Raw genomic sequence first — 12,399 nt, forward strand, 5'->3', positions numbered from 1 at the left:
TTGTTAATTTTAATCTTTTTATTTAATTGTACAATTATATGAATTAAAAAATTTTTATTCTCATTTTATTTTTGAATTAGTTAATTTCCCATGATTACACTATTTCACCGGTTTTTCTCTCATGCATTATAAAAACAAGGACGATTTTGTAAAGTAGATATATGACATTTGTGTATTGGATTTAGAATGTGAATGTAAAAAAAATTTAATAATTTAATCGCACGTAACTATTACATAAAAAATGTTGAAAAATATGTATTTAAAAAAAATACTGTAAATTATTTTACGAAAACTATGACGATTTGATACATAAAATATATATAATTTGTGTATTGGAGTTATAATTCAAATTTTAAATAATAATAATAATAATTTATTAGCATGAAACGTTACATAAAAAACGTTGAAAATAGACATCGTATTTAAGAAAACCAATGGAACTTGTTTTTATGAAAATATGACAATTTGGTAAATTAAATATACGAATATTTGTATATTAGATTTAGAATATGAATTTTAAATAATAATAATAATAAATGATTTTCATAATCCTTCCCACGTAATACTTTTTCCAAATAAATATTATCATATCACTATCATTCATTACAATTTCTCTAAACACACGTTATCATAACATATGATCATCCATAGCTCTTTATTTCTCCTAAACGCATCCTAAAAGATGAGTTTATCAAATAATAAAACTACTTACCATGTTTTAATTGTACTCAATGATATAAAAAAGAAAAAAATAAGATATATTTCTTATTCACGTAGAATCAATATATTGAACAAATAAAGTCTAAAGAGTATATATTATAAATATATATCATTTTATTAACAAATTTTGAGGATTAAATTATTTTCTAAAAATCATTTAAAATCATAAAAGCTAAATTTTTTTTTTTGAATACATGCAAGACTAAGCCTAAACCAAAATTCATATATTAATTTTTTATTTTTTACTTTTAGAAAATTGATAACTTTTCCACGTAGCCTTTTTTTTTTTAATTTTTATCTTTTCAAATTCCAAACATTACTTAACGGAAAATTTAAACTTCTTGAAAAAGGAATGATATTTTTAATGACACTTTTTTGGTGAAAAACAGACAAAATGTGACACTTACAACTCCAATCATTTGGTTTCCTTAGCTAATAAAGTTTGAGCATTTGACTACCCCTTCATCGCAATCCTAAATTCCTTGCAGAAAAAAAATGTTCAATTCCCGAAATTTCTTCCTTTTCCTCATCTTCCCACTTCCCCTTTTGGTCCCTTCTGCTCTAGCGGATCTTTCACAGTCTGGCTTCAATGATTCCCTCCCATATCTATGGCCAATGCCGTCGGATTTCACTTTCGGAAACTCCACGCTCTCAGTTGACCCTCGCCTCTCGCTTCTCGCTGCTGGCAACGCCGGCAATTCTGAGATTCTTAAAGCGGCGTTTGATCGATACAGGGGAATCATATTCAAGCACGCTTCTGGGGTTTCCATGCTTGACAAGCTTTGGGGAAGACGGAGGACATTTGTTTATGATATCAGTGAATTGAAAATTGATGTTCAATCGGATTCTGAGGAAGTAAGCTGGATGTGTCAATTTTTTTCTTCTCCAAACAACTGAATTTTCTGAGCTGATGATTATTGCCAATTTCTTTTTCCAGCTTCATCTTGGTGTGGATGAGAGCTATACATTGTTAGTATCGAAGAAGGATGCTCATTCGATTATTGGGGAAGCTACAATCGAGGTAGAGTTCTAGATATCAGGAATAGGCGAGCTGTTATTATGTTAGAAATAGAATGAATTAAAAATAGTAATGAAGTTCTTGATCACTGTAGATTATACTGAGTTACCAGTGAAACTGCGATATGCTTTGAAAGAAAAATCATAAGATTTACCAGTTGCTAATAAATGCATAACTATAGTCTATAGTCCAAATCCAATCTTATTGTATATTGGGTTCCCCTGATTCTCATCCACGAACATTCTGATATTTCTGTTTAAGTTCCAAGTTTCAAATTCTTATAACATGAAATGGCTCATCTACCAAAACAAACATTAGAGTTTGACTCCTCTCCAAAAAATAAAATCCATAGTCATCTAAAGCTTCTACTTGTCTCTGGTTGCTTTGCGAATTATCTAACTTTAATGGTGAAACCATCTTGCTGCTTGTTCTTTGCTTCTAGTAATAAGTTCCCCAAATCCAACCATTGCCATAGTTTACTAAAGAAACATGATAGTTCACTTTATCACTAATACTTCATATTTGAGTATGCTGATGTGTGCTATCCAATCAACTTTTGGTTTGATATTGAGCATCTGATTGTGCAGGCAGCTACCATTTATGGTGCATTGAGAGGGTTGGAGGTACCAAATATTTCCCTTTTACTATTCTCTTGGTTCATCTGCCAAAACAAAGCGTAACAGTTAGTTGTGTTTCAAAACCTGTAGCTGCATTATTACATGGCTTTCGCCCTTGGTTTACATTATAATTTCCATTATCTTCCCTCATGCTCTTTAGTTCTATCACTTGTACACATACATGCTACTTGTAGCCCATTTTTTTAGGTCCTATAGTTCCGGATGGTGCATGGTCTTTCCATTTTTCTGGCCTCATATTTCTACAAATGCCTCTTCCTAGAATCTCTTTTCAAACATTAGATCCTTTTTCTTCTTGTGCTACATGTTAGAGTAGACATTCAGTCAACTTTGTACTTTCAACTATGAGACTAAGGATGTACAAATATATCAAGCTCCATGGTACATCAAAGACAATCCAAGATTCGCATTTCGTGGCCTTCTCATAGGTAAGCCTTTTAACATAACTAACATAATAAACAATTTGCAATTTATTTATCATTTTTGGGCCCAATGCATTACCTTGCAGATACTTCAAGGCACTTTCTACCTGTAGATGTAATAAAGAATATCATTGAATCGATGGCTTTTGCTAAACTTGTGAGTAAATGGATGCATCCTCACTTATTATAAACTCATTGTCAACTTTTAATTGACTTTATATCAATTTGTTTCTTCCTTTAGGTTTGATTGTTTTATACTGATACTGAGAATTTTGTTCAGTAGAATGTCCTTCATTGGCACATAGTAGATGAGGAATCATTTCCTCTAGAAGTACCTTCATATCCAAATCTGTGGAGAGGAGCATATACAAAACATGAGCGTTATACCATTGAGGATGCATATGAAATTGTCGCGTAAGAGTTTCATTGCTGTTTGAACTCCCATGACTTTACAATAATTTAGTGCTTTTATGTCTTTCTTTTAACTTCTATTCTAAGGACCAAAGCTCTCAGATTTTAGCAAAGAAACAATATTTCATTTGATTGTATGATTGCCCTTGGCCTGTTGACCCTCCCTATAAATTTTCTAATAGTTTTTCCAATTACAAAGGCTAGAATGATTCTAAAAGTTTTTAGTTTTACTTCAGAAGAAAGGGGAAGAATGAAATATATTTTGCATACATTAGCGACAAGTTTTACAGCTTATATTGCTTATCTGTAAATAACTAACATTTTGTTTTTTGCTTCATGATTTTTATTTTGTGAAGCTTCGCCAAAATGCGGGGTAAGCTTCATCTTCTTAAGCTTGTGTATAAATACTTGTTTAATAATATTGTTTCTAGAACTTAAAATCGCATTCAGCCGAGTGATATCTAAGAAATTTTCCTGCAAGTCGAATGACATCTTGTGATTATTACCTAAGGTTTTTGGTTTATTTAATTTTCTTTTAATTTTTAGGCATCAATGTTATGGCAGAAGTGGATGTCCCAGGACATGCTGAATCTTGGTAAAGTGCTTTTTATGGTCAAATTTTCTTTTCACTCTACCCTTCTTATTAAAATTCATTATCTCATGAGAGACAATAGCCTACATGTAAAAATAATCTCTTTTATTGGAATTGTTTCTTTTTTAACGGAATTCGTTATCATTTTAGATGAGAATGGTGAACGTAGTTTTGTGGTAGAGGATGCTATAAAACTTGCGATGAGATGAGATTGACGTATATTTCGTTAATTTGCATGTAGGGGGATTGGATATCCAGATCTATGGCCTTCTCCTTCATGTAAAGAACCACTTGATGTTACAAAGAATTTTACTTTTGATTTGATTTCTGGTATATTGACAGGTTAGTTCCCTAAAAAATCATTGTAACGGTTGTTACTTGTAGTTTATGCAAGATGATTTCACTTGTTACTTACGTACCCTGAACTGTCCTCAAGTTTCATTTCAATTAAATGTCTTACAGATTTGAGAAAAATTTTCCCATTCGAGCTCTTCCACTTGGGTGGTGATGAAGTAAATACTGGTCAGTATATTTATTGGCTTCTTTGTTGTACCTTGGAATCTGAGCTTCCCCTTAATTGGCATAATTCCAACTTGAATGCGAAAAGAAAATTCAGTTTACTCCGTACTCAAATTCAATGGCCAAAGTAGATGAAAATGCTCTATCATCCATTTTTACTTTCAAATAGTTTCGGCCTCCACATTTTGTAACCTGACTACCAGACAATGGTGACTATAAATTGCTTAAAAATTGATCTCGATGAGTAAGGATAGAAATGTTGACATTATGAACATTTTTCTTAGCACTTTTAAGAAAAATGTGGATACTGGTGAAGATTTCTAGGATAACCATGGAAAATTTGCTGTGTAAATCAAATATTTGTGAAGGTTCAAAGTTCTCTTAAACAAACAATTGCACACAAATATTACTCTTTACATTTATTAATGCGCGTGCAGCTCATCTATTAGGAGTAATAGGAAAAGGCAGTGATTGGGTGCATTGACCACATAATCTATTGCAGACAATTGAGCCAGATTTTGCATATGAGTTTCATTTTGTAAATTCTTTAAGATGTAACTAAATTAGCATAATGGACTTTCTTGCATTCAGAAGATAGACCTGCAGCCGGTTTGTCTTACATTTTTGGTTCATCTTATTATTAGTATAGTATTTAAAACAATAAAATTATTCAACTTTACACTAAGCTCTCTCAAAAGCTTCACAAATTAATTCTACGATAAGCAATTATCATTGCATACTTGGCAGATTGCTGGGAGACTGTTCCACACGTGAAACAGTGGTATGACTTCATCTATCTTGATCAATAAATTTATCATATTCTCTACTTTCAGGATAGTTGAATCATATCATTACTTTGAGTGCTGCCTTCTGATGTAATTCATACTCAATAGATCGGATGAAAGGATGATTTAGTAAATTAGAACCATATACTCACCCTATTCTTATTAGCAGTTTGAATAGGGTTGTTTCATATGGCTGTTACATTACAAAGGGAGGGTTTCAAACCAGTTTTTACATAAATGATAAATCGAGGGAAAGAGTAGTTTAATGGGATCACGTGGGTTGAAAAGATTTCTGTTTTTTGAAATTCTGGAGATCTAGCTGGGTTTATTTTTCTTTTCTTTCTTTCTTTGTACCAAAAGGATCGAACCCGTTATGTGTTACACAACTGCCTGCTTAGCAAACAAGCTAAGAAATGTTTTGGTGTTCTAGCTGGGTTTATTTAGTGAAGTCATGCCTAAAAAGTTGGCACATAGCTGGGTACATGTGGTATGTTGCTTGTTTATCCTGATTTTTCTAATGCAGGCTTTTGGATCAGAACATGACTACTAAAGATGCATACGAATATTTTGTGCTTAGAGCTCAAGAAATTGCGATTTCTAAAAATTGGACCCCTGTAAATTGGTATGCTCTTTTTCTTCAGTTGCTAAAAGGTTTTTCATCGTATAGACATTATGTGTTCTGAATATTGGAAAGAAATCACTTTCAAAAATTAAAATGCATCATATTATTTCTTGATTTTCAGAAAAAAATGTGCCAATCTTCTCTGCCATGACCGATGTCAGAAGGAATGGTACTGTTTAATCACCAGCCATTTGAATGGTTCTAATCTTCTCATTTCAGGGAAGAAACTTTCATTAACTTTGAAAAAGGTCTGAATCCTAGGACGATTGTGCATAACTGGTAAGTTCAACTGTTGTTTGGAATCTTATAATTATCATGTTAAAGAAACTGGCATATTCTCTCTGGTCCTCTTCTCCCTCGAGTTACATCTCAATGTGTTGCTATCAATAGGTTGCGTGGTGGGATTTGTCCCAAGGCTGTTGCTGATGGTTTTAGATGCATCTTTAGCGACCAAGGTGTTTGGTATCTTGATCATTTAGATGTGCCGTGGGATCGTGCATACCATGCTGATCCCCTTGAAGGAATATCGGATCCTTCTCAGCAAAAACTTATCATTGGAGGAGAAGTTTGCATGTGGGGTGAGACTGCCGACGCATCAAATGTGATGCAAACAATATGGCCTCGAGCTGCTACAGCTGCAGGTATGTTTTGCACTTGTAATCGATGTCATTATCAGCCAGTAACGCGTATTAGGCTATACTATTTCTTCTCCTATGGGACCAAACTGACCCATTTCCTTTGTTCCCTCCAGAGAGGCTATGGAGTAAGAATGAGACAGTCTCAGGAAATATCACCTTGTCGGTACTACCGCGCTTGAGTTACTTCAGGTGCCTCCTAAACAGGCGCGGAGTCGAGGCTGCTCCAGTCAAGAATTTCTATGCTCGAAGACCTCCCACTGGTCCAGGGTCATGTTATGACCAATAAAATTCATGTTATGAAACTTGTGGTTGGTTTTAACTTTGTGCATCCAATATATCTACTTGCCTGCAATAAAATTAGTGCCATTACAGACCTCATCTTTTCCTCTCATCCATCCTTGTTTGACATTTACTGATCTGTTCGATTGGTGTGCTCGAAAGACTTGAGCTTTTTCATGTATTGCTTCTTGTTCACCATCTTCCACTTTGTTACTGTTTTTGAACATTTGCTAGCTTTGTCATTTCTAGGGGCTGTTTCAAAAATTCTATACAATACTTTTAAAATTTATTCATATTTAATATAGATTTTTGCAAACAACTTATTTGAGATAAAATATGGCTACAGGAACTTAAAACACTGCACTGTTAGTTAGTTGATCAAAAGAAAAGTATCGTGACAATGTTAAGTTGGCAGTATCTATTTTCTTTTTCCCTCTCCTCTCTCTCCCTTTCTCTTCCCTCACCCTTTCACCCATTTCCTCAAGTCAGCGGGAAAAACATTAGATCAATGGAGAAACAATTTCAAAACTCACATTTTAGAGGATGGACCAAAGACCACAAGAGGAGTAGTGGGGCGGCGTATGGTAGACAACGACGTGGTCTAGAGATTCTGATTACAAGCAGCAATGCTACCAGCAAACCTACTGAACAAGAAGGGGAAAACATTGGAAAAGTTGAGCATAATGAGAAAACATGGGGATCAAGAAGAAACAATACCAATGTATTATTGGTTTAATTATTTTTCCCATATCAACATGCATAGTTAGCAAAATTTAATCGACTCATCATATTTTCATTAGTCAACTAACAGTTAAATAACCAAATAGTTATCAATTTCAAACGTCAATAACTAAAAGTGTATTTTGTCCCTAGTTTAGTAGTCGAAGGGGGAAGGAATGAGTTCAAATCCAAAACTTTTATATCGGAAAGATGTGAACAATTTCATAAGATTAGTCAAGAAGTAACAAGTGAAGATCACTCCGACTATTGTAGTCTAAATTGTAACGTGAATTTAGAACGGTATTGGAATAGTTTTGAGGTATATTTATTGGGCTTACTTTGGTGTTGTTGGCACATCAACATCAATGGCATGCCATAACCTTAATATTGAGTGGACATTTTGCTGACTAAATATAAAAACTGGTCTTTCCAGAGTCCTACAAGAAGTTTCCCTTTTTCCCACTGCACACAAAGAAGTTATGGTCCAATCAAAATCATAAATTACTTGAAGTTGAAGGAACCCACTACAAAAAATAAACTCACAAGTCCTTCCCCACAAAAAGCTAAGGTAGGTACAATTGTTTAAACCAATCCACACGTCTCTCTTAATTGTTTGTTTGTTTTAAATGTCAACTTTTGTATTAAGTGGACAATGTCTATTTGTACTACTTGAGGATGTTGGTCATGAAATATAGTCAAAGAGTTATTTAAGCAGTGACTAACTATAGCTTGGTTGGGTTAGACAGAGGCGTTTTGATTTCCCTAATGACTTCGTTCTATCTGTTGGTTGGAGTCGTGTGTTTAGGGATCATTTATTTTTTGAGTATATCATTTTAGTAAGGTAACTATCGAGGAGGACATGCTTTTATGAGATCGATGTTCCCATATGACATCACGTTGGAATAAGTATTTCAATCACTTAAGGATTTACCATTTTTGTAAAGGAAATTGGTTGGGGCTTAAGGTTTGGGCTCGGTGTGCGATTTCTTTTACGATGTTCGGTACCAACGCAGTAGGCATTTCCATGATACCTCTTTCCATCCTCCTCAAATGATTAGTTTGGATATTCAATATGAGATTTTTACATGTTCTAAGTTGGTGGGGGAATCAAATGGACTTAGTTAATTTTCTTGAGTTGTTTGTGGTTATTATTATTATTGTCGGTGTTATGTTGTTTGGTTGCTTTGTTGTCTTATTTTGTACGTAGTGTGTTTTATCTGTGTATTAACCTTAAGCTTTGAGACTGTTCTTTTTTTTAACAATACATTTACCTTGCAAAAAAAGAAAAAAAAAAAACTAACTTGGAATTCAAATTATTCACACGTGAGATCCACTCATTATAAATGATGTACCATAATTCAATTTTGGTTAACTTAATTGATTTACGGATATCTTATTTGCTATTTTTTTATCAAAGTTTTCTTGTGATCAATCTCTTTCTTTTCATTAAAACTCACTAGACATTCGTCAATCAAAACACTACTAAATTAGTTAGAACAAGTATTTCTTACCTAAGAACACTCAAGGATTGTTCAAATAATCTTCTCACCCTATGTAACGTTGAACTTTATAAAAAAAAAAAAACACTCGCAAGAACTCTTAATTATATAGAGATAAAAGAGAAATAATTAGACAAAAATCAATTTGAAGTGATAAAAATAGTTCTATAATATGAATTTGAGTTGAGTTTTAAGGTATTATTTTACAATAGAAAAGTAGAAAGGTAACTAAATACAACCTATTCCATTTTAGGTTAAATTTACATACTTCTCTTTCACAGAATTAAGAGTTGATTTGTTTTTAATATATATTTTTGTGTGTATATATTTCTTAAAATGATACATTCCCATTTTCCCTCCAATATGCAATACAGTTGGGTTTAAGGAAAAACAAAAAAAAAAGAGCCAAAATTGATTAGAAGTGATCATAATTACACCAAGAATAATAATAACCTTTGCCCTTTTGGCCCTACCCATTTTCAATAAATGAGCAGAGCTAAGAAGAAAAATGGTTGGCTTCGATTGAACTTCTCATCATGATGGTTGAGTCGTCTCAAGTTATCTCTTTCTACCATTATTAGGGATGAAAATTTGTCATGCAAATGACAAAATATGTATCAATCAAATGGAATAAATAGATAAAACCAAGTGGATTTGCTTTTCTTTCACTTTCATTATATATCTTTCTCCATTTTTTCTTCTCAACCCCATCTTCTAATTTGATAATATATATATATATATATATATATATAGTTTAGTGGTTATTTGAGATTAATCTTCTAGCTTGTTATGGTCATCAAGAAAGTGGAGACTTTCTAACCAACATATAACTTTCAAGAAGAAAAATATGACCAAATTAAGATTCAAGTTGTGGAAAATATATATTATTTTAATGATCTATATATGTTTAATCTTAAGCTTAGAAAATGAATAGATAAAATACAAAGGGAATGGTTGAAGAAGTAAGTAAGATCAAGAACCAATGATTGAATAAAGCCAAAGACAACAAGCTCACAAATAAAAGAAATGAATAGAAAAGGTGACATGATATTTTGTGGTAGTAATAGAGCCATTGCTTTATTACTTATAAAAGGAAATAAAAACATTATTTGGTTTTGCATGTTGGCCTTCATTCATTAATTAGATACTATACTATTTTTTTTTTTTTTTCTTTTGACTAAAGATATGATTTTGTCTCTAATGTTATATTTTCATTTTTGGATATAATAGTTTTACCAACTTTTAAATAAATTTCTAAACATTCAATCCTTTGGTTGGATGTCATCTATAAAATACATAAATATTGCATGTTTAATGAATATTTGTATGTTTAAAATTTTAAAAATAATCTAATTTATTAGATACAAAGTTAAATTTTATATTAAATAAGACTCATAAATTAAATATTCAACGGTATATATGTTTAGTAAACATTTTCATTAACACATAACTAAAAAAAATATAATCAAAGGATATTTCTTTTAATTAAAAGAAATCAAAGGATATAAAATTAAAGTTTTAAGAATTTATTTGATATAATATTTAAGAAAAATAGACACAAATAAACTTAATTCCTCGTATAATTAGTTTTATTCTTTAATTGTATATATATCAACTTAGAAAGATAATTTCAATTACCACTAAGTTAAACTTGGTTTGACACGTAACATATGATATATAATAGTTTCATTTTTCTGCTTTTATGTTGAAGCTTTTCGACATGTTTAATTGCATTTGTACCTTTGGTATGGACATGTCAACCTCAATTAAACATGCGAGTAATTATTGCATTTATATACCTGTTTTTAAGTATAGTACAATATGTGAATTTGAACATTTATTCTAGCAGTCAGTTTTCTTTTTTTAAAATGACCGTTCAAGAGTTGACCAAAAAAACAAAAAATCCTGACAAAGTTGGAGGAAAACCAACCCCGAGCTCGACCTTAAAATCGAAAGAAGAAATAAGAACAAAACAATTCCTCCCATTGTCATGCACTCAAGCAACTTAAGTTAAATTAGAGTAGCATTCACTAACTTCAATTGGTAGGACAAGTTTTTTCTGTTCATAGTCGATATTTCATAAATGTCCTAAAATTAAATTATTTTTCGTAATTAGATTTGTACATAAGCATGATACCATTTTAACCTTATGACATTTTCTTTCTATTAAATTACGTTGTTATTTAATAAGCAATTAATATTTCAATTCTTCTACCATATGACTTATTTATGATTGTTTTCCTTCCTTAATGGTTGGTCTTTTCATGTCTTTAATTTAATTCAACCAAACTTCTTTAATTGCAAACATTTTATTTTGTATTCAACAAACTTTTCATTTTCCACTATTTTAGTTAATATTTTATTATATTTTTCTTTTTAAATTTTGCTTTTACCATATTTCATTGATATATCTTTCTTCCATCATCTTAACGTGTATCATTGTCTAATTTTAATTTTTATTCCATTACATATTTTATTTTATTTTTAAATTATTACAAAGTATATCATAACTATGTTTCTTATACACATCGTGTAATATATACACAAATTAGTATATATCATAGCTAGCACATATTAGGGATGTATATGCGGAATATGTAAAACTTCATTCCAAAATCATATTTACTCATGATTTTTAGATGAATAATATTGTAGGAGACAAATTAAATGAGAATACCATGTAAGTATCAATCAACGCAATGAGAAAGCCACATAATGAACAAAATCCTCAAATAAGTTGATTTTAGTAGAAACTAAAACCAAAACTAGTAGTGTGTTTCAATTGGAGGGCAGTCAATTATATATGCTAAAAGCTAGCCCCCTCATCAAACTAGGTGGTGAATTGGGAGGGAGATCAACTCAAAATGCAACATCATTTTCGCTTGTGACCTCCTATACAAAGGTATTTATGTAGTAGACATAAGAAAAGAGACTTTCAGAAAGAAACTTTTATTAAGAAGGAACAAGGATGGACTCACTTTGGAGAGAGCACTTTCTTTTACTCTCAAAATACTCACTTTTTACTCAAAGTTTCTCTTCTAATTCTCTTGCTTTCTTTCTTCACTCTTTTCTTGCTTACTTATTTGCTTAGTTCACAAATGAGGATCACACATTCTATTCATAAGCATTAAATTCTTGGAGTTTTAAGATCACCTTATTTAAATAAGTTACTTACTAGGTTAGAAAACCCCTTTTTTCTTGCTCCTCCAAAACATCAAACATCAATGGACTATTTGAGCTCAAGTTGTTGTTTGAAAATTGAGTCTAAAAGTTATTAACTTTTACTTTGATTTGAAAATTGTTTTACAAAAAGAGCAATATTTGAGACAAAAACCATGGTGTTGAAAATAAATCATATTAAAATAAACACATCCAAACAAATCCAAGGTTTTGATTAGTATTAAATTAGTTTAATTTATAAGTAAAAAATTTCAATGTGCTTGACAACTTTTGCAGAAAAGAAATTTCATGCTCATTGTTAGATAGTTAGATAGTTAGATATATATATAAAAGGTAATACATTATACTATAGAAGTGAA

At 31.4% G+C, this 12,399-nt stretch overlaps 1 protein-coding gene across 1 annotated transcript; it reads left to right on the forward strand.

Annotated features, from left to right (window-relative positions):
* Positions 1-1,154: 1,154 nt before the first annotated feature.
* LOC101202942 (beta-hexosaminidase 1) lies at positions 1,155-6,941 on the forward strand. The gene is made up of 15 exons (XM_004147656.3): positions 1,155-1,575; positions 1,658-1,741; positions 2,326-2,361; positions 2,690-2,801; positions 2,882-2,952; positions 3,079-3,209; positions 3,563-3,579; positions 3,753-3,801; positions 4,040-4,140; positions 4,261-4,320; positions 5,065-5,098; positions 5,626-5,724; positions 5,944-6,003; positions 6,115-6,365; positions 6,476-6,941. The coding sequence occupies exons 1-15, from the start codon at positions 1,216-1,218 to the stop codon at positions 6,646-6,648; spliced, it is 1,638 nt and encodes a 545-aa protein (XP_004147704.1). The 5' UTR covers positions 1,155-1,215; the 3' UTR covers positions 6,649-6,941.
* Positions 6,942-12,399: the final 5,458 nt, after the last annotated feature.

The sequence above is a fragment of the Cucumis sativus genome, chromosome 5 (genome assembly GCF_000004075.3).
Source record: "Cucumis sativus cultivar 9930 chromosome 5, Cucumber_9930_V3, whole genome shotgun sequence".
Taxonomy (NCBI): domain Eukaryota; kingdom Viridiplantae; phylum Streptophyta; class Magnoliopsida; order Cucurbitales; family Cucurbitaceae; genus Cucumis; species Cucumis sativus.

Excerpts from the sequence above, each read along its gene's own strand:
- LOC101202942 (XM_004147656.3), top strand. The coding sequence starts at position 1,216 with ATGTTCAATTCCCGAAATTTCTTCCTTTTCCTCATCTTCCCACTTCCC. Across the intron at positions 5,099-5,625 it reads GTTCCACACGTGAAACAGTG|GCTTTTGGATCAGAACATGA; the intron begins GTATGACTTCAT and ends TTTCTAATGCAG. Across the intron at positions 6,366-6,475 it reads TCGAGCTGCTACAGCTGCAG|AGAGGCTATGGAGTAAGAAT; the intron begins GTATGTTTTGCA and ends TGTTCCCTCCAG.